This window comes from Ischnura elegans, chromosome 1 (genome assembly GCF_921293095.1).
Source record: "Ischnura elegans chromosome 1, ioIscEleg1.1, whole genome shotgun sequence".
NCBI lineage: Eukaryota > Metazoa > Arthropoda > Insecta > Odonata > Coenagrionidae > Ischnura > Ischnura elegans.
This window is the reverse complement of record NC_060246.1, coordinates 64261561-64289345: the sequence shown is the minus strand read 5'-3', so window position 1 is coordinate 64289345 and position 27785 is coordinate 64261561. Positions and strand designations below refer to the sequence as shown.

Here is a 27785-nt window from a genome sequence, read left to right as displayed (position 1 = left end):
TTATATAGATTTAATACTATTAAAGAACTAATTTTTCCAGTAATACTCATTTTTCAACAAAAATTGAAATTATTTTTTTCAGCAAACTGTTTATTATTAAATATATATTAAAAATACGATGTGTATGAATAGAAAGTAACATCATTTATATATTAAAATATAATATGCTTTTATTTCTTTTATTTAATATGCTTTAAACCTATAATTGTTCACTATGCACATAAAAGAAACTGCCTTAAATGCAAACCATTAATTCTGGTACATGTACATTAAAAATAATAATTAGAATGCTGGACACAATAGAGCTAAAGGTTGAACTAGGTTTCTGATGTCTATCAAATTAAAGTACCCTGGGCATTTAAATACCACTAATGAATGTAGCACGGGACAAGCGTGAGTAACGCACTGCTTAGGACACTTATTAGAGGCTAAACATAAATAAAGACATATGTGAACACAAACATCGTAAGCTGTAAGTACAAACACAACCATCGGTGAAGGATTTGGATCGTCAACCAAGGTGGGAGTAGTGTGGCTGTGCAACCAATTTTTCATCTCCTTGAGGAACATAACATCTTTGAAATTGTTACATGAAATTCTACAATTTTTACATAAATATGCGGCAGATTTGGCAGTCTTTCCTCCTGGGTGAAACGACCCATTCCTTGCCCTACAAGAACACATTCAGTGACAATAGCACTTTTATTTTGAGGAAAACGTGACTGTAATTATAATTGCAAGCTATTCTTTCCTATTCTCCTTCGGAAAACGAAAGAAACTGATTCCCTCAATTTTCTTAAAGGACTTGCTGCAGTTCAGAGCTAAACACCAATTCCCTGCGTCTTTAGGCATTTAACAACTCACTGCTTTAACAGATGTGTTTATTAAAATATCAAACAACCCTTCTCTAATTCCTAACACCAGCAAAGAGAAATAAATCAGCAGAAAAACACCGTCAAAAATCAAGTCGCATGCACTCTTCTACAACAAGATCCACGTTAATACATTCCAACAACATGGTGGACTTGGTGCATGCACAGGGAAATATTGCCATACAAAATCGCTAAGTGACCATTCTGATTCCATAGGTCCCTATTCTGTGGTGTAACCATTTGGGCAGCACATTGGAGGAAAGCGGATACAGCAGTAAGGACATCAAGAAGAGAATTGCGTTAGCAAACGAGGCATTTATGAACAGGGAGAAGCTTATGAGAGAATTGCTACGTAAGAGCTAAAGAAAAGGTTAGTGAAGAGATTTATCCAGAGTGTAGAGGGTAGCGCTTTATGGTGTGGAAACATGGGGACTTAGGAAGGAGGACGTGAGAAGACTGGAGGCATTCAAGATGTGGGTATGGAGGAGAATGGTGAAGGTGAAGTGGACAGAGAGGAGGAGGAACAATGAAGTGCTGGAGATGGTGAGGAGAGTCAGCTTTTAGATGAGAAACATAGGGGGCAGAAAATATGGATGGAGGGAGTACTTAGATGGGAGGGGATGTTGAAAATGGTGTTAAAGGGTAGAAAGTTGGGTACGCGAGGGATAGGAAGAAAGAGAACAGGATTTTTAGATAGAATGAAAGGAAGTAGGCCTTACTATTAAATTGAAGAGAGAAGAGCTTCAAAGGGGAAGGCTCCCATAATGCTTCCTAAGTACTCCACGGAAACCTACCTTAATCAGGAAAATACTTAAATTATAATAATCTTCGTGGAACTTAGGTGGATGAAGCAAAGGAACTACAGAACTTGGCCATGGCGGATCCAGAGAGGAGCTAGGGGGGCTATAGCCCCCCTTTTGGTTTCCAATTTACATTAAATTAAATTGTTATTTTGTACGGACCCCCACTACAGGGTAACCCCCAGGTCTTCCACCTAGCTCCCCTCCCCTCCACTGCCTTTGCCCCTATCCTGGATCCGGTGCCAGAACTTAGCTTTGTAGGCCAAAATAAACCATTATTTATTTCTCACTTCATTTTACCAACATTTGTAACTCTTATTTAGTAAGTTCAAAAAAGAAATAAACAGCAATTAACATCGGACAAACGTTGCACTAAAACAGGCTTAAATATGGTACCACTTGTGCCGTCACACAGGAAAAACCGGCATTGTCTGCTAAAACCTATAAGTTACATATTTTTTTCATAGAAATCTTAAAAAATTTTATGTATTCTCTCCGCGTTTCAGTAAAGAAAGTAGGGTTGTTTATAAGAGTATCATGCAAGAAAATGTGAGCAATGCAGCTGTCCACTCCGATTATTCTTAATACGCCACCTCGTTGAAAGAGGGTCAGAATCCGCGGCTGACAAGAAGGTACTAGGTGCCCACGTTCACTGCTATGGGAGTTGACTGCTATACATAAAGCAAGTTGAAACTCCCAGGCCAAGGCAATAGAATGATTTATCAACTTTACAAATGATATTCTTACATAAGTTTTGATGACAGCACCTTCTGTCGGCAGATTTCTGAACATACTTCTCACACATCCCTACTTGAAGATATCATAAACAACTGCCTTCATAATTACAACACCAGATAGAATTTTAAGTCATTCAAGGGCCTTCTGCACCTCAAAAGACATAGATGATTCACTCAGCAAATTACAAATTAGTAGACTAACAACCAATCTGACATTCAATATTTCAGTTACATACAAAACAAAAAACTGCTAACCTTAGTCAAATCCTCTAAAAGACGTTTAAAACCATTAGGATCATCCACAAATATTACATTCCTTTCATCTAATGGAAGTCGATAAAAATCAACTGATTTCATATTACTGTCAGGAATTTCATCTTGGACTGACGATGAATTAACTGCCATGCTGCCCACTATCTCTTCTTCATCAAACCTGGAGGGTGAAGTTAAATATATATCATTAAACCCTTAAGATTACATAGAATACTTAATACAAAAATGACTTCCACTATTTGGCCAATGATCCTGAGACCAACAATGCAGGTAAGGGTGGAAGGGTCAGAATTTGAAGATTATGTTCATTTAGGTCAAGCCAGATGGGTTACTTTTTACCCTTCGGATGGGTCAGGTTACACACATCCATGAACCGTGAAGATTTGTTGCTTTGGATCAACTCCCATTCTTTGTCCCAACCCTCTGAGGCTGAAAACAGAGATACCACTGCACAAAGACAAAAATCTTGAACAATACACACCCATTTAAAATCCAATTCATCAAAATCACCATATTCCTCCTTAGTATGCGCTGCACTACTGATTTGACCCATCTCTACTTTTTAATAATTCTTCGTTTTAATGATGTTATTTTTAATTATGGTTTTTAATGATGTTATTGATGCCAATGATTTCATTAAATTTGAAATAAAAAGTTGATTTAAAAAATGTATTTGGTATATAACTATTTATTTATATATTCATCAAGTGAAATAGATGAATGACATTTAATATGCTTGATACAATTCTAGTAATCGAGGTATTCGAGTTCAAGAAATCTGCTATTCGACCCATCTCTAAAATATATTTTAAAAATTTAAAGAAGTGTGCAGAGCAATAGTTACATGAAGATTAGAGTTTTTCCTTGGCTAATTCACTACTTTCCATGAAAAAATTGGAATTTTTATACATTCCCTGGACGATTATTGATAGTTAAATTAATATCACTGTGTAAAGAACTGAACTTTTGTATTTCTGCAACATTGTATCAGACTAATGATGCAATTTTTCCAAAACGTCAGCTATATTTATTGTTAAAATTTAATGAATATTTAAAATAATCATTGCATTTTACATTACTTCTAAATAAAATGCATAAAAAACCCAAATATTCCACTTTTGCTGTAATAATCTGAAAAAAGTGCTATTTTCAATAGATATCAGCAATACAAGTCTTAACAAGTGATTTTCTAAGAATATTTAGCTCTCTTAATCAAAGTCTTACTGTAACCGCATTTAAACTTATTATGTATTTACATGGGAGCAATCAAATAGCTCTTTACACAAAAATTTCCAAACATCATTAACATGCATTCAATTAATCTTGTCCTTCAAACTCAATTAATTTTTGTATGACCATCCATACTAAATTACAGACAATGATGGGCACAATAACAACTGAAATACTCATCACAATATTTATTCAACCAAAAAGTTTTTGCACCTACTGTGCCATAACCAAGGGTAAAACTCCGTTGATATGGAGTTGTACCTTTGATGATGACACAGTAAGTACCAAAGCCATTTGCTAGAATAAAATTTACATGGAATATTACAGTCTTTATTAATCACATAATCAAGGAAATATTCCACAGATTCGAGCCAGAAACTTTTGAATCATTAAATTATACTCATCCATACTCACTTATGCATTGATTTTCATGTTTCCTCTGGTCATCACAGATATTGAGAGTATTAGTGACATATTCAGTAAAAATCAACATACATTTCACCATCAATTTGTGACTTTAAGATAATTGACAAACCTCATAGTCTTCATTCCATGAGAAACTTCCTCCTCATCTGCATCAATATCATCATCTCTGCAACAGAATTAGGAAAAATATGAATTTCATTTTCAAAACAAGCACTCAATAATTCATTACATCCTCTCTTTCAAAAGTATAAAAGAAACTAAAATGTAATAAAAATATTAGGAATGGTTTGGTTCCATTTTTTTTTTCAATTCCAGTTTGGTTCTTGATTCCACTTTCATTGTATACACAAACAGCTAAATTTTCAAAACTAAAGGAGTTTTTTATGTTATTACTAGCTGACCCGGCGAACTTCGTACCACCTAACATTCAATGAACTTATAGTTTAGTTGCACCATTTATAAATAAAGAGCGGCTGTATCGTTTTAATCATATTTGATTTATTATAAATTAAATGAGAAAATATTGATGAAATAAAAATTATACGAATTCAGTTGTTGGCTGTTTGTGTTATTAACCGCTAAAAAATGTTTTTAGGTCTATGTCCGTAGCGTAAACTTGGCTCGTTAACGGGGCAGGTTAACGCAACGCTAGACCGACGCTTAATTGATGCTCAAAATAGTGTAAGAAAAGCCCCTATGAAGCAGAATTCGTATCAAATGACTTTAGGCGCGCCAGTTATAGTATCTCTGTTTGGAAAAAATGCACTGCGTAAACGTGATGCATGCGTAAACGCACCACGGTGTACCCTACACATTCGGGTTTAATGTCTTGCGTCAAGCGCCTTCTAAGAAACAACAGTTTTTGTTTTGTTATCAGGCGCAAGATAAAGTGAATGAAGCTAAATAAAAATAGCGAAGCGAAGCAGGGACGTAGCGAGGGGGGTTTTAGGGGGTTAAACCCCCCCCCAAAATCTCAGAGAATATTTTTATAAAACATTTGGTTATTAATATTAGAGGGACGATTGAGTCACAAAATATTTAACTGTTCACACAGCCGCAAAACCTACCATTTTGAACCTTTTATCCTAAAAAATGTCTGGGGAGGGCCCCCACACCTCTCGCTTACCTTGGCGAGTTTTCTATACCCTACAGACCCGCCAGTATTAGCTGCGCCTATCCTTAATTCCTAGCTGCGCCCTTGAAGCGAAGGAAGAAATACAGTGGATGGTTTACCGACTCGTAAACATACCACATATTATTTACCATGTGAAAATCATGGGTTTTCACTGACAAATGAGAACAAACATCACAAAAACTGAAAGACTGACCATGCGATTTGTTAATCGTTATCACGAATGCAACACAAATTGGAAATTGAATACATTTAAGCTCAAAAGGGCATATAAGTTGGTATCATGGAATCTTCAGATCGAGAACTTCCTCATCTTTGAATTTTCCTTTGAGTATAGTGGCGTAAATCACTTTCATTATCAGTTTTTTTAATAACCAAACACGTTCCGTTGGATAGTTTTGGTTGGTTTAGGTTTCGAAAGAAAATGAACACAGAGCCTACCTTTAGCTGTAAATCGTGCCGTGGTAAGCCAGGTGCATCCAAGGACTTTAAATATTCAGATAGATGGTTGGTGACTTCGTCTTCGTTTATTACAAAGTTAAAAGATTTGAATTGATGCAGAGTACACGGCCATTACCGATAATCAACAATTGCTTGGAGATTTGTTTCCACATACGGTAGTTATGTGTTTGTTGACAACTCAATTCGAGCTGAGCTTACCTCTAATTCAATTATTTTAATACTATTTTAATATTACTTTAATATTTTTAACATGTTTGAACATTTAATTTTTTTTTTAATATTGTTAAAAAGATCAGTCAATACATTAGTAAAAACGAAAAAAAATCTTATTTTTTTGACCGTCTTAACAATCAACTCCTAAAAACATATCTCTAAAATAAAGTTGAATTTTTTTTGTGAACTTTTCCTATTTTTTAATGTCCTATATGTTATCCGGGGCTGAGACGAATCCAAAGAGCCTAATGTCACTAAAATCGGTGCAGCCGTTCTCGAGTTATAAGTGTTCTAATCAAATAATTCTTGGTGACCGCTTCCTCGTTCCTAATTTTTCGGAATAGTAATTGAAAGTAATGCGAATTAAAGGTCAATTTATTTCATAATAAACTTTTTTTTCATGAGTAGATAACAAAACACTGCAAACAAAACAAAAGCACACTCAGTAGAGTATAACAGAAAATCCAAGAAAAACAACACCGGCAAAGGCGGCAAATCGACATTGACAGTTGTTTTTTTAATTTGTTTTTTTTTTTAATCTGATATGACTTGAAGTAAAATCCTTTAAAGCCATACCAATGTTTTATTTTTTTTTGTCGCCTGCCGAAAGTAAAACAAAAGAAATAATATCGCGAATCCAACCAAGTTGTTATTATTATATTTTGTGACTATTCAATCTGGACGGGTCCGCGATCACTTTTTTTAGTTTCGGAACGCGACATTAAATCCTCCAACGACGTATTCTGTGCTCCAACGCACACACGCACACTGTTTTGATAGATATGATTGAATTTGAACTTTGTATAGCGGTAAGAAAGTGCAAATTTACTTTTTGACGTTAGGAACACACCTACATTTCTTAAATAACAGTGAGTGCTTGTAATTTAATATGAACTTTATATAATAGCAATAAAGCTCAAATTGATTCTACGTTTTAGTTAGAAAACGTTTGTATGTGAAAAAGAAAAGGGCTGTTTTTAGGGTTTTCCCGGCAATTATTCGATTTTTTCTCGCCGTAAGAACCATCCTTGGACTTCAACGAACATTTTAAAAAAGAATTGGCCAAATTGGTCCAGGCGTTGTTGAGTTATGCGCTTACCAACACATTTTGCGATTCATTTTTATATATAAGATTATACATAGCTGTCTAGGATAATATTAATTGCATATTTACATCTTACAGCAATCAAAGCCATGAAAGATATTAAAAGACAACTGATGACATGAGTTATTCTCCAGGGGTAGCAACTTTACTGGGAATGCATAGATGATTTAGGAGCAGAGAGAATTACACAAATTGGGCTGGGAGCCAATAGGAATTCTGAGGCTAAATGCTAGGCAAAGATTGATAGAGCAACCTAGAACAGATATCTTTTAGACGGACACTAGGAACACCTAAGGATCTCTCAAAATTTCCAGGTCTGACAGGAACTATAAAGTAATAGAAAGTAAAACCTCTATGTAGTGAACCTCTTTACATCATAAACCTCCATACTTCATACCACCCCTACAGTCCCATCTTATTTACATGTAAATTTATAGGCAAACCTCTATATAGTGAACCCCTTTATCTCGTAAAACCTCCACTAATCATACCAAGGAGACACCACAGAGATGGCCTAACTACCTCCGCAAAGCGTACCGAGACAACTAGAGACCATTAATGCAGCCGCGATTACATGCATGGAATGACATTTTCAACGATAAATGTTTCATGCTTATTTTTCTTCTTATACACCTTTAATATGCTGTAATTTTCACATTAACCATTAGTTAAGGCCATTTTGTTCCATATGAGAGCATACCTAACAGTAAATAAGAAAAACAGTATCCAACTATCCTAATAATTTTAAGTGACTGTTGAATTATGAGAGCCCACATTGTTTTCTCTCGAATCATGGTAAAATCACGCAATAGCACTCGCTTTCTGTTATTATTAAATAATAAATATATGTTCACTAATGCATGCATGTTTGTTTAAACACATAAATACATATAATGGTTTAAAAGACAGTAGTACCTTTCATATCCGAAAGATATGAAAAAATGGTACCTATCACTGAAACCTCAATACATATAGTGAACCTCCATACATCAAATTGCCCAAATTTTGGTCCCCTCCATTACGATGTAAAGAGGTTTTACTGTATTTCACCTAATTTATAGGAATAAATATTTTTTCCAACAGCAATTAAAGTCTTGATAAATGCATGGTGACTCATCATTTATCACAATTATTATTAAAAAGAATGTATTTAAAAAGTCTTCCAATACTCATGTCAGTCTTTTGTCTACTCCGTGGTACACCAAGCCGTGGCCCACCAGTGGGGCCAAGTCTCACCTAAGAAAGTGAAATCATGTCTGCATTGCATCATCATCACATGTTGAAGTTTCTAAATTATCACTAAAATTTTGTAAAAGTAACTGTGTGTCCTATTGTTGACAGAAGCAACAGGGGGAATTTTTGCTTAGAGTGGGAAACAGTTTATGCTGGTAAATAAAAATGCAATTATTCAGCAAAAACAATTTTTCCTGCAAAGCATGCCTAGGGAAATGTTGCTGCATTATAGGAGTTCCCAAATTAAGGAATTCTGGATTCAGGATGCTCAACTTTACAGCATTGTAAGTTCCATTAATTAGTATGCTTCATTCATATGAATTACAGATGACAAAGTTAATTTACCTGCCAAAAGGCATAACTGTTTTTGCCCATCTACAACACAGTATGCAAATGCTTAACATGCTATAAATAGTTGTGACCACTAGAGGTAATAAAATATACCTCTAAGTTAATCAATTTAATGTTCTTTTAATTCATACTTACTCCTCAAACCTTGCAGTCCCAGAGGTTGTTTCCATGTCAAAGGCATCATCGAAATAATCGTCACTGCTAAGTAAAAAAATTACCATTGCTCAATGATAGCATAAATGGAAAAAAAAGATATGGGCATTTACACTAAATGAACAAATGAAATACAGTGCAAAATATGAAAATCATCTGAGTACAATATGTAATAAGAATTAGAAAATGTAATTCCAACATCTAATCACTGTTTCTATGACATCTACTCAAGGAGCTTCAGGACTCAACTCCACTGGCAACACTTGATAAAAATCTTCTATGCAATGTACAGTCAAGGATAAGAAATTAACCACCTTTATGAAGGAAAATTGGAATTTAACCCAAAAATTGTGCCTTTGAGGAAGTGACAACTAGGCCCCAACTCCACTTGCACCTTGCTGCATTCTGCTAGGGCAACAAACGACTCTTCTTGGGAATATGAGTGGCTGAAGAAGGTGTTGCCACAAGCATATAGGAAATGTCATATGCCTGCATGCCATCCTTTCATGTTTCAGATTTAGCTATCTTAATTTTGGTGGCTCTCAAAATTCATGAAATCGCAAACATTAACAATGGAACATCAATTAAAAAAAAAAAAAGATTAATCACCATTTTACGAGAATAATGATAAAAGTCATGTTTAGCCACAAATTAACTACAAGGATCTTAAAATTATTAAGATCATCTTCATCGACAACATTCCCACTTTGCAGGCATCATAAATATATCCCGATGCTCCTTAATGAAGTTATTCATTGACATGCATTTTACTCCAAACCACAATCCAAAATAACTGATTTACCTACTTTGTTGGTAATTGGCATAATGTGAAAACGGTAAAGAGTCATTTGAGACAGTTTCTGTGTAAAAAAAAGTGCTCATGTTTCCAAAGTTTCACCCAAGTCTTCTTAGCCACACCCTTTGTCCTTTTCACAAAAAAAATTTCGAGCATTTACCTAGGATTATTACGTATCTCTTCAGCAAGTCCTTTCATTGTGAATACGTCCTGCTTGGAAAGGCACCGCTATGAATGAGCCTTCCGAAGACTAGGAGTGGCAAGGTGGGGGTCCGGCATTGAAAAATTGAGGCTGCTATCAGAGCTTTTGAGAGCGGTCCCACCAGCACAGCCCAAAGTGGTTTGTATTTTTGGCCCTATTGAGAGGTGCCTATTGAGCCTTAGATTGTAGGATATATTTGACCGGTGAGGGCATTCACAGTAGATGAGAGATATTTGAGCAGTATATTACAAGGGGTGGATGAGATCGTTTTCTGATACATAAGATATGCAAATGTTGGTGAAGCCAAGATCCATAGTATATCATGACTACATGGAGGAATGGAAGCCCAATACTTTCATTGGCTACTGTTTCAGTGGTGGAGAAATCATGATTTTTACAATCCAATCAACTTCATCAACTAAATGAACATAAGTTAATAATTTAAGTAATTGACAGTGAAACATTTACACTTACTGATATACTGTCTTCTTGTTCTTGCCCTTTTTTCCACTTGGGCTGGGACTGCAAAAGAAGATTGTTGGATTAGAAAAATACCATCCAAAGGCACAGTCATCCAATCAGGCCAATGAAGATAGAGAAGATATTGATCTTCAAATGCCTAAGCTAACAATAAGACCTACACAAACTTGTTTAACCAATCTATCACCCAACACCCAGAGAATATGAATATGTACACAACTTACAATTAATCATAAGCGAAAAATATCCACATTCAATTTCCAACAAGAATAAAATTGTATTTAATTAATAACATAAAATAGTAATACTATAAGTATTCCATATAATTTTTCATACACAGTGGTAAGAAAGAGGGAGTGATTCCAATGATATAATATTCCTCATGAAAACTAATTGCTAAGGTATCAAATTTTAAAAGTGTTAGGGATCATTTTAACAGAAAAGTGCTAATTTACATCAATTTTATCAGTAATCACAAAACAAAATTGAAAACAAAATCACTTCAGGGTTATTACAGGAGAAAATGGGATTTTGCAAAGACAGACAAAAATGCCAACATTCAATTTGACCATATAGCCCTCATCGTTCACTAGGGAAAATATAAAGAGATATGAAGTGAAACACTTTGCACTTTCCTCATAAAAATTTATTAAACTACATTCGACATGTTTCGCTGCACTGCAGCAATATCAAGACTCTTCAGAAGTCTTGATATGATATACCTACCATTACTTCCGAAGAGTCTTGATAATGCTGCAGTGCAGCAAAACATGTCGACTGTAGTTTAATAAATTTTTATGTGGAATGTGCAAAGTGTTTCACTTCATATCGCATAATGGATCTCCACAAGGTATCTGCCTCATCCATCCAATTAAAAAAATAAAGGATGAAATTTTTTAGGATATTCTATGCACTTTAATTTTTAAGGGAGAAGTTTCATCGGAAGTTGACAAATTCTGAGTTATGAACACAAAGACTACACATAAAACAATTTCTTGAGACTTTTTCCAATTTTTCATCACACATTATTTAAAAAACCAATCCCAAACAGATTCAAGCACCAAAAGAAAACATAAAAAAGAGGAAGAAATAAAAACCACCCAAAAAGTTCCCCAGCAACGACCTTTTTGAGAACATATTGACTGGACTATGCAGTTGGCAGCTCAGATGAATGCTGAATTAAGGCCAAGACGTTGGCAGAGAAATGCAATACAAAAATATATTGAAGATTATATAAATTAATTACATACAATGACAATTTGAATCATTTCTAGTTTTATGGTAAACCATTATTCATTGCAACAATATTTGCGTATAACTAGCCTAGTTTCAATTCTTTCAATTGAAAAATGGCATGAGTATTAAAGTATCTCCTGCTAATAGAGAAGGAGAAAATATGATGAAATAATAAATGGCTATACAACACTTAGTTTGTTGAACCATTGCAAAACAAACATGGAATAGGGGGAAAAATATATTTTAAATAAAAAACAATTATCATCCAAAACCCAAAAATATTTCTTTTTTTGCAGTGATACATACTTTCCATGTTAAATTCCCAATTAAGTTCCACATTTGAGAGCAAAACTTAAAATTAGGTGAAAGAAATATTTAGTAAATTTAATAAAATCACATGGCCAGTCACATTTACATGAAAAATCACCAGAGACCCTTATTTCAAATTATGGACATCTGGAATGACATTACTTCAAAATAACTTTAGATGAGTGATTCTTCACCAGAAACTTACTTAATCACAAATTTGAATCCATAAGATGGTTGGGGATCATCATCCCAGTTTTCCTCAGCAGTAAAGTTGCTCTGGTCTTCCTCTTCTTTAGTCAACCTAGGGATGAAAGGATGAACGATTGAGGTTTTTCCCATACATAAAGTTATTTAAAGGGAAAAATGTGCAGCCCGTTTTTGTGCAAAACTCTAACCACCCAGGAGTCGAAAAGTTTCTAAGTTGCGAATTCATGTTGTATTGCCAATGCTGCTGAACCACGCCGCTGCTTCAGGGAACAAAATACCCTCAGAGTAGGGTGGGCTTTTTTCTGTGGTCAAAAATGAGTATGCACAGGGTGTTCAGCCAATCAAAGCAGAAAAATTCATGCATAATTTCAGGTTTTCCAGGTTATTTTTACGTGATTACTGCCATAGATACGAATTTGAAAACATCCCAAATTACTTCAATGCTAGTAGTAGTAGTATTTGGATTTAGGGTGCGTCGACGGCTAGGTCATTTTGAACCAGTACTGTGTGATTTAATTACAAAAGTTATGTATAAAGTAATCTACTGCATCTGATGTCGTCGTTCAAAGAGTGTACATAATTAGACTTTATTAAAAATGTTTATTTCTCTGAGAAACCGAAATTTACAGATTAAGTTGGTAGGGTGGTCTCCTAAAAGGGTTTTTAGGTCTCCCCCTAGATTATTTCGTCTTCGCGCTTAGCGGTACTTCACACAATCTAGCATGATGTGTCTAATACTTAATGGACACTTACAATCCTCACATTGGGGAGGTTCCTTCTCTTCAGTAAAGAGATACGCATGGGTCAGGGGGCTGTGCCCTATCCTCAATCGTGTTAGTACTACTTCCTCTCTCCGATTACTACGAGCTGAGGAGGGCCACGCTGCTACTATGTCCTTGATGCCACAGAGCTTGTTATTATTAAGAGTCCTCCACGACTCCCTCCATTTTTCAAATACCGCATTTCTTAGAGATGCTCTACTTCAATGCTTTTCAATAATATAATGTATATGTATTTATGTATTATTTTAGGCTTCCAACTTGACAACTTTATCTATGTTTATTCAATTCAAGCCAAGAAGCTGCTTAGACCTCATAAGTAAATGTTGACCTAGCCTGGCATTCTATTCTTCATGTTTTTGAATCTTACTAGAGCCAAGAGTGCTAGACATGTCGCTTCTGTTGTCTTGTCTGACATTCCACACTCTGATACGGCTGTAAAAATTCTACTGAGCTACTGCACTTAAAATTACAACAAACACATGTTAGGACAGAAAATAGGTGTTGAAACGGCAAAATTTTACGTGAAATGAATTTGAAATAAAAAATTTGAAATTCCAGGCTGGAGCAAAAAATGCATGAATATTTCCAGGGACTAAAAATTCACTCATAATTCCAGATTCTCCCAGTTTTCCAGTCACTGGACACCTTGTATGTAGCTCCTCAAGGAAGGAAATTTGACCAGTAAAGTGAAGGGGTATGCACAAGTTTATGATGGAGTGTACTTGAGTCCTGGCCTCGCAGCTGGCATTAATCCTTCACGGAGTTAGCTACAAAGTATTCTATTCCTCCACAGAAGGAGATGTGCATATAGCTGGGTAGAACATGCCAGAATACAATCGAAAAGCCATTTTGTTGCAACCATTAGATATGCCACATTAAATGCTTTGAAATGGCCTTATGATTATGGCTATGTGAGGTGTCTGACTACTATGCTTTGTCTTCCACATAAGAGAAAAGAAGGTAAGAACCAAAGGATGATGGCTAATCCATTCATTCCATGATTTATAATAGTGCTGAGCTTTTAGAAGGATGAGCCTTCTTTAGCTGTGAGTACATATATCCTAAGAACCATCTGAAGTTATCCATTATTTATCAAAATATTCACATCACAAAACAAGTTCATTTTCTATTTATCGGCCAGTGTGCCACCATCCTCATCAGACATAAAACGCTCCAGAGAGCCTTTCATAGATTTCTTACCCGCCCACTCTCCTTAATTGACATCTACATCACTATTCTTTCCAGAAATAACCAACACTTCATTCCCCGAGCCATTAAGGGGGAGTTCCTTTTACCAATCCATGCAGGGAAAACCAACCGTAATGGTGTTCTGCCAAAAATGTATCTAACACAGTCCGCTAGAAACAAAGCATAAGCATGGAAAACATGCAGTATACAAAACGATTTTAATTTTTCTTGGTGAATAATATTCAGGAATTCTTCTCAGGCTCTACACCAGGTTAATTCAGTCGTGATAAAAAATGTTAATGGTAAAACTGGCTTTCATCTAAGCAATACTTGGACACCTGAGATAAATTCCTTAAAACATATGAAAAGTACATAAAGAAGTTCAAAAGACCATCAGCCAATCAGATGAGACCTAATTGCTGTAATCGCCAAACGGTCAATTCGGTTTGGTGTGAATTTGGACATTCAGACATTGAACACCCCTTGAGAATTGAAAGACAAGTCATTTTCCAAAACATCAGCTAATCTTAGTCTTAACATGGTTGAAATCCCAAGAAGAATTGCTGAATGTAATACATAGTTGAAGGTAGACATGGTAACCAACCAGTTTAATAAATGGTACTTCTGAACAAAGGTTAAAATTCTTCTCAATCATACTCACTGTTGATCACCATCTTGGCAAAAATTCAACAGGTCTTTAGGAAGTTTTTCCATATCCAGATTAAAATGTATAAACCAACTGTAAGCCTCTTCTGGTTCAGAGTAGTCAATAAGGTAATCAACTAATTTATGTTGCAACTCTGGACAGTCCTTTATGTGATCAATTATCATCTCTTTCCAGCTTTCTCCTTCTGAAAATGCAAACGTATACTTTGCAAATAATTGAAGAAAAAAAGCAAGATTTTAGGCCAGAAAGAACGCTGTCATTAACCCTCTTAGTGTTATCCCTCTTCCTGGGGTACTGACGAGAAATGTGGAGGGTATTTTAATAAAATGTATCAACTACAAACAAAAGAACAATACAAAGCTATTATGGGTGCTTTCCAATTGCGTATCTGCGCTGATCTGTTTTAAACTGTTTAGCTCAGAGCGTGTTCCAATCGCAGGTGTGACGTCATCTGCGCTAAACAGATGGGAACACATCCTGCACCATTGTTCGTCTGCGCTAGTGTGTTTCAATCTGTTGCGATGTGAGCTAATCTGCGCAAGGTGATTGGAAAGCACCCTTTATAACATCCATTAATCCATGTGCATTTTTTAAATTCATGACGTTAAACTGGTTAATACTGACAAAATGTTAACTGAAATAAGTTCTAGCAATGTAATAAGTTATAGCAAATTAAGTAATGGACTACGTAAGAGCCGGTATAACAGCCCGCCGCACAAAAAGGGTTAAGGGTAAAATAGGACTTACCCAGCGATTTGTCAATGAATCTTTTAGCAATCATAAAGCTGAGAGCCTTCTTTTTCTGCACAAATGAATAATTAGGGCATAGGTCCAGTGAAATGTTGTAAACTTTAGCATATCTTGCTATTAATTTAGATAAACTTTTAGGTTTGAATTTATTTAGTCTTGCATCATTAATATTCAGCTTCCTGCAAGCAGAGATAAGTCATTACTAAATGTAAAAATAAAAGACTTTTTCATCAGAAGTACATAGCAACAGAGGGCTACTTCTTGCCAATTAATCTTTCTCAGCACAAATACATCTTTGAAATAGCCCTTACGCACTATGTAAATCCATGGTATTATTCTACATCATGTTGAGTACCTTGACGTAAGAAAAGGAACTACAAAGGAGCGAAAATATTTACAACTTTTTTCCATGTTTATGACTATTCAAAGTGGCGAATGATATCCAATGTTTGAATTCCCTGAATACTTCTGATTGACCGACACTGAATTCACTGACCACTTATAGGGCACTTATTACTTGAATAAGCATTTAATTCCTGTCCAGTAGAATTCCAAAAAAATGGTCAAAGGTCAGAACATGGGAAAGATGAAAAATACACTTTAAGCTACAATTACATCTGAATGACAACAGTTGCTCTGCAGAGCAGGAGTTCAGCTGGGAGCTGTTTCATCATCCACCATACAGTCCTGATCATATTCTCAATGATTTTCATCTTTTCTTGCACCTCGAGGAATTCCTGCCCTATGAGCAGTATTTTCTCATTGATGAAGAGGTGAGAATGATAGTCACATGCTAGTTTCATTCACTGGTGGCATACTTCCAGGTTGAGTGCGAATATGTACAGAAAGTGCATTTTGGCATTCATTCCCATGTTCACACATTGAGACATTAACTTGTATGAGTTGATGTACTGTGTAAACGGGCTTGGACAGAGGAATACAAAAGTGGATCCCTCAATAGAACAAGTGTCTCAATTTAGGTAGTGTCAATGACAATAATTAGGTACAACTTTGCAGTGCTTGTTGCCAATAAAGTTCTTCATGTAAATTCATTTTGTAATTTTTTACCAACTTTTTAATCAGTCATAAGTTATTATTATTATTATTATTAAAAAAGTTTACATAGGCAAAAGGACAGTAGCACAGATGAATTCAACCGATTCAGGTGTGATATAGTGGAGGTTTGAGACACTAAAAATTAAATAAATGCACTTATCCACAATTATTTTTACACATACGGCATTTTTCGCCTCACAGAGCCATTGTCTGGTACAAAACATCACAGTACATGAGAAAGTCACATTTATGCACGAGAGGAAGAGAAGGGGAATGATTTGACAAGTTAAAGGAAGCATGGTAGGGAGACAGTGAGAAAACAGGAAAACAAGGAGATACAGAAAAACTAGCAATGGGAGAAGGACTCTACTAATAGTACCGTATAAGCGCACAGAGGCGCTGTAAGAGGCGCACACATGTAAGAGGTGCACCCCTATTTTGAGTATCGAAGCTATGAAGAAAAAAATGTTGCGGCATTTTTTTAATACTATCGCGCGGTGTTGCAGACGTGTATTCGATAACTGCGGCGGTAATAGCAGCATAAGAGGGAGTAGAAAGAGTTCCCATCCTCTCTTCGCATTCGCCGTTGCTCTACGATGCTTGTCCTATTCACGAGCAATTTTGTTTAAATGCTCTCTCAGGAGTATTGCAATAGAATTGCAGCCGTGGAAAATTTTAAGGCAAAACACGGCAGGCACAGAGCACGAACCTTCCCAAGACCTTGGACAACAATCGGGGCAATCTCAGCGTCGTAGGATAATAACCACGTCGTAGATTTAACGGAACCACACTCGGCCCTCCATCAGCCAATGCCTCTGCCATTTTTTTCCTTTCCGAAACCACACAGGAAAATAGGAAAATATCAAGTTACAGGGGAACAATGGAAACGTGTTTCATCCCTACCCCATCTCACCAACTGACCTTTTTCGATCTACCAGGTTCAATTCACCTAGTTTCTGGAGGCCAAATGCAAGGTGAGTCACCTACTGAGCTCGAAGATATCTCGATAGCTTTCAATAATTGTTTGTCACGCACAAGGTTCAAAAAAAGAAAGAGATCTAACGCGAGGCATATCTGAAAAAATTTAGTTTTTTAAGTTCTAATTGTTTGACACAAAGATTTATAGTTACAACAAGGCTACTAATATTCAAAATAGTACAAACAGGACAATTTCGGAAGAAACAAGCGTAGCATTAGCGCATTCAAATAAGACAAGACGGACTGGAAACTTAAGGCAACGCAAACTGCGTATATCACATTGCTGCGCCTTCGCCCCTTCACTTTGAAGGGTTGAAGGCAACGACATCACATGCAAGATCGGACATGTTCTTCCCGTGCTCCTTCGCTCATGGCCTCGTAGCTTGAAATACGGAGGGGAGGGAGCGTGCTCCTTCCCCTCCGTATTTCGTTGCTTGCTTCGAAGACGGAGGGATGGCGCTCCTTCCCCTGGACCTCTCCTTCCGCGCTCTTCACTTATAAGCATTTCTGATTTCTTCCATCCACAATTTAGTCCAACAATGAACACACTCGTTCGAATTTTTTAAAGCGCAGGTTTTGATACCAATATAATTTTCAGTTGCAATAATCCTCATATTAGCGTCTGAAGATGATTTTTGGAAAATCAGGTCCTCAGCGTAATGGAAATTACTCGGCAAGACAGATGTTGACTGTTAACCAGGTATGTCCTTCAACACTACGCGTTTCTCTACGTTTGATATGCGATTACTATATGCAGTATAAATGCCGCGGGATGCCCACTCGTGGCAGTAAATTTTGTGCGCCCTCCGGAGCGAAAAACCCTGCGCGATCTTCCATGTTCACCTCTGGGGTACCGACGTGACGGTGCGATGCTTACAAGAAAAGCAAACAGGAGAATTTTAAAAATACGTCACTAAAGGCGAAACTACCCTGCCTGCCGCTTGTTTTTGACTTAGGGTTTCAGATGACTGACTCACACTGAAAACCAAGGCCACTCTGTTCCACTTAGACTTGCGACCGGTGATGTGGAGGGGGAAAATAAGAAGTTTGTGTAAGAAACGCACCCCCATTTTCAGCTGCAATTTCTGGGAAAAAAGGTGCGCCTCTTACACAGGCTTTTACAGTATGTTATTCAAGAGAGAGAAAATGTGTAATTGATACCCTGGGCTTGGCTACCCACTAATAAAAAATAAACACAAAAATCAATGCTGGTAATTAACCTGAATTTGTGTGCTTATTGCCAAACAACTGCATAAAAACAAGGTTAAGGTTTTGAATTTACTTGAATGCATATTACACTATGTATGTATTTTGCCAACCATACACTAACGAATAGAGATAGCGATACATATGAGTAATTCAAATAACTTAATAGCGTTTTTAATATCCAGACTAATTGTTAGTGGTAACTGAATGAAAAAAATTTCTTAATTAGGAATTAAAATAAATTAATTGCCCTGGTGTTACATAAAGAGCAAAATAGCCATAATATGTATACTATGGGAAAATAGAAGATGAAAGGGCCTACATATATCCTTAAAGACAATTATAGATACCATGCACAGTTGATCACTGAATCAAATTTCCAAGGTAAGTGAAAAATGAAGTTTGCAAAATTGAAGTTATAAAGTTGTGGAAATCGCTCACATGAAATCATAAAGTTATGGAAATGTAAATTGCATATAAATTGGAAAAAATAAAAAGGGTTCTGGATTTTTTTGTTTATTTTAACTACATGGCTCCATCTTTCTTTCCCCATAGAATCTCAACTTAACCAAACTAGGTACTCTTGAATAAAAATTTGCAAGTCTTTAGTGATTTAGCCTATACATATACATCTACATTTCCCAGGGTATAAAAAATGTTAACTCTTGGCACTCATTTAAAAGTCCTCCTCTATCCCTAGCCAAGCCAAGGGTATTATCACAGATTGTGACATATTATTTAGAAATATATAAAGCTTAGAGGAACTTTGTTTCTCCAAGTTCATAGACAATCTAATGGTTCTAACAAACCGAATTCCATCACTTGACCAAGATTTGCAATGCTGGTTTATTCACACATAATATAAAAGAACCACAGAGGACAGGGCATGCATATTCTCATGCTATAGAATTAGCAAGAGCTGATCACTCAGGGAGTACGAGTTAGGCCTTTTCCATAAATTAACTGAAACAGTAATGTAATACTTACTCCACAACAGACTTAATTTTTTCATACAAAGAATTCTCTTTTCCATTCCCCAATAAATCATCCAAAAACATTACTACATCCTGCTGATGTTCTGGACTATCCTTCAGGAAGTCTTCAACAACGGTTAATTTGTCTTGAAAAATAAGTTGAACTAAAAAATCTTTGATATTAAAATACTGATGCAGCTTCATGATTCCAGCACTTTCACAGACCTGAAATTGGGCAAATAACAATAACATTAATAATGCTGATAAGAAATAAAATGTTAATACATAAAAACAAGTCAACATACAAAACGATGATGAATCAGGCTAAACTATATATGTATGTACATTATGCGTAGAAAAATGAAGATCAAGTAACAGACATGAAATACCTAACCCATTGAATACAGCTCATTTCCAGCTCAAACCCGGCATCAGCATTAGCCTGCTCTTAACGAAAGGTGCCAAGGGGACCACGGCTTAACGTCCCATCCGACGGACGGAGTGTTGGGCTTGAAATGTCCTCCACACAACACTCAAGCAGGGATCGGGCAGTCTCTGAAAATTCTCTGCCACTGCCGGGATTTGAACCCAAGCCCGCCGGGTGGGAAGCCAACACTCTAGCCACCACACCAACCCAATCCCTCTGTTTTACTGAGTGACTCATGAATAAAATAAAAAAATTTTTTTTGATGGAAGGAAACTTAGCAGAAAAGATATTTGGCCAAAACACAACAAAATGGTAGGTACTTAATGATGATGCTTTCAACAATAAAATTATAAATATTGTCGGATGCGAAGATAGTTTAAAGAGAGATAAATGAGATACTTTTTAATAAAACAAAAGAAAATAGATGCTGAAGGAGTTGATTTTTGTGAAAAAATCTCTTGTCTTCCAAATGGGTACAACATTTATGAAAAGTTATGTTACCCTGCAGCAAGGAGTAAGGGTGATGTAGAAGGGGAAGTAGATTCAAAGGGAGTAGAGATCGCACAAGTCTAGGTACATACTTGGCTGCTTAGACTGCTTGCTCGAGTATAAGGAGCAAAGGAATTAACAACATTTATCAGATTGTAGCACAACGCACTTTCCTGTGAAGACAGTTTGCATAAATATAAGGAGCAGTGAAAATAGAAGTAAAATGACATAATCGCCACTAAAAAAGATGCTCGAGTGAAGAAAGCTCTCAATGAGACCTTCAAGTAATTTAAAATAAACCTATGTGCATTAATAATTATAAATTGATTGATCTACTTAAATAATAAACATCATAAGAAATTCATCATAATTAGATATCTTATTGACTTTATTCTTGGGTACATTGATGTTTTTGTAAACGTATTATTGAAATTATGGTTTTAAAATCCTTTACGTAACTTTATGCCCATTTATTTACTATAATATTTATTTTAATTTACTAAATATTGCAAATGTAATATGTACTACAATTGTAACTATTGAAGAACTGGGCCAGTGAATTGCCTAGTGAATTCCAATACATAATATATTCACCTAATCACCGTTTATCAAGTTGTTTAGGTCACAGCACACTCCCAATTATCAGGGCTAATGATGGGGAGAGGAAGCATGAATAATTGGAAAACACAAATATTCCAAACTTTCATTGAAATTTTTGTAATGTTGACAATTTATGTGAATCAAAAAATGTATTTTTACTACCTTAAAGGTAGATGGCGATATTAGTGGAACAGTGTAACATGAAACATAATCACAGATACACTAAAATTGCATGTTCCACAATTTTTTTTATTATTCTAACCCAGGTATCAACACTGTATACTATATCATTGCCAAAGGTGAGGTCAGACTAATAAAAAATAAAAGGAACAAACAATATTAGTGTATCTACTATTATGTTTAATGTATTATTATTTATAAACATAGTCTGTTATTTTATATTGCTGCCCAAACTCATTGAGAGCTCTTCACCCAACCGCGAACTTTTTAGAGGTGATAATGTGATTGCATGAACTTGTATTCCAATTGCTTCATACAAGACCTGGTTTCCATAAACCATGCATCCACAGTGGCGTGATGTGTGATCAGGGATTCAGAAAAGTGGTTTGCACCAATGCTCCAAAACCACTTTCCCACATTGGATACTTCACTGTCACGCACCACGCCACGGAGTCACGTCTCATACAAGATGCTTGGTATGCAACTGCTGTGGGACACGGATCCAAGATTACTGAACGTGATCACACATCACGATGCTTGGAAAACAGGAACAGGGAACTTCCATAAATGCAACTGGCAAACTATCACACCATCGTGCAACAGCCGATCTGGGAAACCAGAGCTGACGGCGAACTGTCCATGTTGGCAAGCACTTGGATATAACTCATGCGATCTTTACCCCCTTTGTCTCAGCTTACACTTCCCCTATTCCCATCCTCTAGTTTGACCTTTACAGCTCATGGCATAAATATGCCTGAGTGCAACGAAATCTCAGGTTCCCTTGGGCTGCATTCAAGCACATACCAGGCCACGGCAATAAATGTGCATTTGGAATATAAAACATACATTTAAAGATTGTAGATAATATTTTTCTTCATTTACAAATGAAACATGGAACATTCTTAAAAAAATTCATCAACTGTTTTTTCCCACCACTCAATGTCTTTTGCAATGCAAGACCAGACGTTCTTTATCAGCAAGTAAATGAAATAACTAGGGATGGGCAGTACCAGAATTTTTTTTGGACCCGGATCGGATCCTTGATTTTCGGAGCCAAAATCTTTGGATCCAAATGCATTTTAAAATTCCTGCTATAAATGAAGTAATTATTCAAGTTTCTTCTGGGTACACACAATCGACATTAACAAATGCATTTTAATACTTTTAATGAACAAAAATCATTCTTATAACCTTTCAAATTATTTTTTAAGAATGATAAAATCTTCACATGTTCACGATTTAAACTGTTACGATTGCATTTGGAAAAGATAATAGGTTTCAATATTTGGATAAAACATGGACTGAATTTTAATATTCCTCACATAAGTTTCCCCCGAATTTTGTCACTTTCTCATCGCATACTGACTTGTGTTTCACCCTCAAATGCTTCAGTTGCAGTGATGTGTATTTTGCACTTCCTCACGATAGTTTCACATGGTTCTCTTTATGTCAATAAAAATGTTTCCACACAATGAAAGACATTTTTATCGGTATATCATTAAATTAAATTGCACCTGCAATATCTGCAACATAATTAACAATGTTTAGAACAACATTAGCATCACGTGCGATGAGTTGCAGGAACAAATCAAGATGACTGCTCAGTGAGAGGGAGGGGTGGGTAGCAGAAGCACATAAAGGATAGGTAGAGGGGAAGGGGCTCGCTTCTCCTGTCTTTCAAACAATGAGGCTACGAAAGAGGGAGTCAAGGACGAACATGTCAGGTCTTGCTAGTTTGTGACGTTGTTGCCTTCAAAGTTGGGCTGTGATATATACAGTTCCTTTGAAAATTGTGCTGCCTGGACAATGTTGAATATCGGCATAGTCTTTTAATAACTAAAAAATATTAGTTTCAATTAATTTGAGCTTAAAAAACCTTAATATGTTAGGAATGCAAACATTTTTTTGCGAGGTGGCGTGTTCCTTTAGGATATTTGAAAGATATATTAGTCGAATTAACAATATGACCTAAGTGTTTCCATAAAGTACTCATATTCTTGTAATTAGCTAAAATCTTGTCTCAAACCTTAAACGAATATCATAATTATGCAACAAAATCAAGCATTTCCTGGGACATAGGCAACCTAGCCTAACAGTCCCGCAATGATCTTTTTTTTTCATCCATTCCCCTGAAAAAGGATAGATCAAGGTTCCACTGTAATGATTTTTCATAAATAGGTTATTCGTTACCTTTCAACATTATTTCCTTCACAGAATATCATTTGAGAGGTGGAAAAAATGATACCTCTTACTAATGAGACCAACTTCCTGAATCAATGTTCATTGATAATTTCCACAACAGTCGGAAATGTCTCTTCACATTAATAATGAAAGACACTTTGTTACTTCCACAAAATTCACAGTTTCTGTTTTATTACCGGTTTCGGCTATTACACCATTTTTTTGGAAATGGTGTAATAGCCGAAACAAAGTAACAAAGAGTCTTTAATTATTAATATGGAGCCCTTCCACCACGTAAATGCTTCAAGTTTCGATTTAGTCTCTTCACATACATGCAGATATATCCTTGCCCTTATGATTAAAATTCATGGGACAGGATTAAAAATTAAATTAGAAAAATGAATGGACAAAAACATCATTGAGATGAACTTGTCAAACTAACCTCTTTGAGTTTCACTGCATTCAATTGGTCCTGAATATAAGGTAAAAAGATTTCATTGTCATCTGCCCAGCAATATACTTCAGCAACAAACTTTATAAGCCTCAAATTTTTCTGCCGATACACAATGAAATAACTCTTCAATTTCAACTCCGTAGTCAACAATGGCTTAAGATCCTTCTCTTGATTGGTCAACCAAGTTTTGAAAGCTTCCATAACTGGAATTTAAGGATATGTCAATAAAGAAATTATCTCAACCCATCCAATAACAGAATATTTTATAGGTACATATATCTTATTCAAATATGAGCTTGCAGGGGTTGACACTAGATAATGTAAAACTAAGTTAAAAGAAAGTAAATCATGGAATGTATTCTGTGGTAATAGAATGGCCATCAACACAAATAATAGACAGAATCAAAAAACAAACAGTACTCAATTTACTGCAGAGCTTTGGTATACCTTCCTCCCGAGAGACTTGATTATCCAGAGTTACACCCGGAAAAGGAGAACTGAGATTATATAGAATGGGTTTACAAACAATCTTGACGATTAAACTTCTCTCGGGTTTCCCACCGGGTTAAAGGCTTCATAATGGCCGACGTTTCGAGCTCCGACTCGGCGCTCATCATCAGGGCTACTGGATGCTGTGATGCGGGAATGGGCCTGCTTATATGCTGCCCTCCTCCGGTCAGGTTCCTCGGGATTGGCTGGTAGTTTCCCGTCTGGTGGGGTCGACTCCGGATTGGTCTGTCCGTCGTATCGTCCTTTCCCTGTATTCGGTCAGTTTTTTCAGAACGGGTTTCCAAGTGCTGCTAAGGGAATACCCTGAATCGCGATTAAAGTTCTTCCTCTCCAGTTTAATTTCGATGGCTTCTTTGGTGAGACGGTCCCAAAAACTTTTGGCATGAAAAAGTATCTCTGTTTTTTCAAATTGAATTTTATGGGCGTGTTCGACACTATGCTCAGCAATGGCAGATTTTTCTAGCTGACCAAGCCTCAGATGCCGCTTATGTTCTTTAAGCCTGGTTTCGATGGTGCGGCCAGTTTCTCCAATGTATGCCTCACCGCACTCACAGGGGACACGGTAGACACCAGGAATCTTGAGACCGGCTGGGTCCTTCGCTCGTACCAGCTGTTCCTTCAATTTCATGGGAGGCTTGTGGATGGTCTCGATGTTGTGCCTCCTGAGTATCCTCGAAATCTTCCCCGAAACTGATGAGACATAAGGCAGGCACGCTCTTGCAACCGGCTTTTCCTTGTCCTCTATATGGCGCTTATCCCGTGGTTCGGAGGTCCTTTTAAGGGCCATGGAAATTTGGTGTCCATTGTAACCATTTTGTGCAAAGGTTTTCTTCAGATGTGCCAAGTCCGAGGGTAAACTGTTTTGGTCAGAGATGGACATGGCTCTATGAAACAGGGTTGTCAGTACAGCTGAGCGCTGCGAAGGATGATGGTGACTGCCTCCATTCAAGTACAAGTTGGTGCTTGTCGGTTTCCGATAAACGCTGTGGCCAAGAGTTCCATCGCTCTTCCGTTGGATGAGAATATCCAGGAACGGTAGCCGGCCATCCTTCTCTAGTTCCATGGTGAACGTGATGTTGGGATGCCGGCTGTTCATGTGCTCCAAGAACTGGTCAAGGTTGTCCCTCCCGTGTGTCCACACTATGAAGGTATCGTCAACGTACCGGTAGAAATACTTCGGGCGTAGCGGAGCTGAGTTTAAGGCCTTCTCTTCGAAATCCTCCATAATCCTCCATCCTCCAAATCATCGCCAATTTCTTCATGGAACCAGTCAATTTCTGCACAAAGGTCAATGAGTTAACATACTGGCCATCATGACAACCAACATGTCGAACAATAGGTTCTAAAGGGTGCCGAAGTCATTTTTGCAGTTCATGGATCCGTATTGTTATTTGTTTACCTTCGGAGGACATAATGGGGGTCAAAGGTCAACAAATAACAATACGGATCCATGAACTGCATAAATGACTTGGGCACCCTTTAAAACCTATGGTTCGACGCGTTGGTTATCATGATGGCCAGGCGGTTAACTCTATGACCTTTGACCTCCGTATTTATCTGGAAGGGCAATTCGTGGATAGTACGGGTATAAGAAGAATACCATTGACTTGGGCACCGCTTAAAACCCAAGAATCGACACCTTTATGGTATGGTATTCTTTTTGCCACCCTTGTGATGTTTACTGTGTCCTTTCGGGGTCAATTTATTTACCACTAACGGCTTAACGGTGAACACATACTGGCCATTCGATTTTGGGGATGAATCTTTTGAGACGGTGGTGGGTCGAAACTAAACCGTTCGAAGGTGAATCACGTGGTCCCTCTGGTGCGAAACGTAATTAGAGTTTTGTTTCGTCCCAGAGGTTTAGTTTAATTTCGACCCGAAGTAGTTTTGACTCCAATTTCATTTCGACCCTGAGTTTAGCTCTTCGGGTTTAATTCCTTTTCGTTTCGTTTCTACATTTTGTTTCTGGGAACGAAATTGTTGAAATTTTACTGGTTTTGACTTTCGTTTAGTTTCGCTTGCCATCCCTGCTCTTGGCAGCTTTGATGAGGGGTTTGGCTGCACTCCAAACCCAAGCTGATCCCTTCCCCTTCTTTAATTACTAGCAAGGCTCACCAGGATGTACAGTGTAGTATGTGAAAATGTTTTTAATACGTATGTATGTACATACCACAAAATGCCAAAGAAGATTTCTTGCTGAAGAGAAAGTCCTCTGTACAAGCCATTAGTGTTAAAGCAACACCATATGGATTTTCTGCAGTGGAAAAGCATTCTTCTAGAGTGACTGTGATTGCCGGAGTATCAACACCTGAAATGATTATAAAAAAGTCATTAACTACTTCAAAACATCGCAAGTGCCATCTAAAAATAATTTTTCGGCAAAGCAATGCATTATACATAATAGCTATGTAAGTTTCACAACTGAAAATTAAACCTCAGATTTACCAATGCTATATATCCATAACTATCGTCGGCGAATTCATAGGATGTCTTTCCTAGGAATTTAGAAAACTATGACCTATAGTAAAATGTGAATTTCACCATGGTTGAATCAAGTGGGCAGAGTCATTTAATACACTGAGTTAAACATACAAAGAGTTGACTATTAAGTGCCAACATTAAATTAAAGATTTTGGGTCACTATTACATTCTTGCACAATTTATGTGATACATACATTTTTAACACATTCACTTTGAGATATGATTTTTCCTCTCTGGCCTAATACAGATCCAAATTTCTTTTTCAAAGCCTAAAACATCCAGTTAATGTTTCTTGTTCACCAATATCTTTAATGCCAATTATAATAACACTTTCAAAAATAAAGAGACCCATATATTTTCCATTTTTCAATCCATTGCCAACTTCTTTAGTAATTTTCGATGAAAAATCACAAGATTCAACCCCTTCATACACTTATACAGACACCTCTGCGGATGATGACATCAGCAAACTAATCAAGGGTGGAAACATACAAAATGTAATGTATCAGAAGAATGATGAAGATCAAATTAATGGATTTATGATAAAATGAATGGATAAATGGCAGTCCCAAGAAGAGTAGGAGAAAATAAAAGTCTTTTGAAAGCCTTTACAAGGAAATTGGATAACTTAACTGCCACATC

General features: G+C 36.6%; 1 protein-coding gene across 3 annotated transcripts in view; it reads right to left on the bottom strand.

The window, feature by feature from the left end:
* The window catches only part of LOC124162228 (exonuclease mut-7 homolog), a 120643-nt gene that overhangs the window by 23444 nt on the left and 69414 nt on the right, over window positions 1-27785 (bottom strand). For 2 of the 3 annotated variants that reach the window (XM_046538707.1, XM_046538690.1), the window contains 10 exons: window positions 26833-26970; window positions 24138-24352; window positions 19832-20043; window positions 15602-15783; window positions 14849-15038; window positions 12216-12311; window positions 10460-10507; window positions 8970-9035; window positions 4448-4504; window positions 2665-2842 (listed from right to left, as the gene is read on the bottom strand). In XM_046538707.1, coding sequence (XP_046394663.1) covers window positions 2665-2842; window positions 4448-4504; window positions 8970-9035; window positions 10460-10507; window positions 12216-12311; window positions 14849-15038; window positions 15602-15783; window positions 19832-20043; window positions 24138-24352; window positions 26833-26970 — 1382 coding nt within the window. The remainder of the gene's footprint in view (window positions 1-2664; window positions 2843-4447; window positions 4505-8969; window positions 9036-10459; window positions 10508-12215; window positions 12312-14848; window positions 15039-15601; window positions 15784-19831; window positions 20044-24137; window positions 24353-26832; window positions 26971-27785) is intronic. The other variant, XM_046538699.1, reaches the window with a different exon arrangement.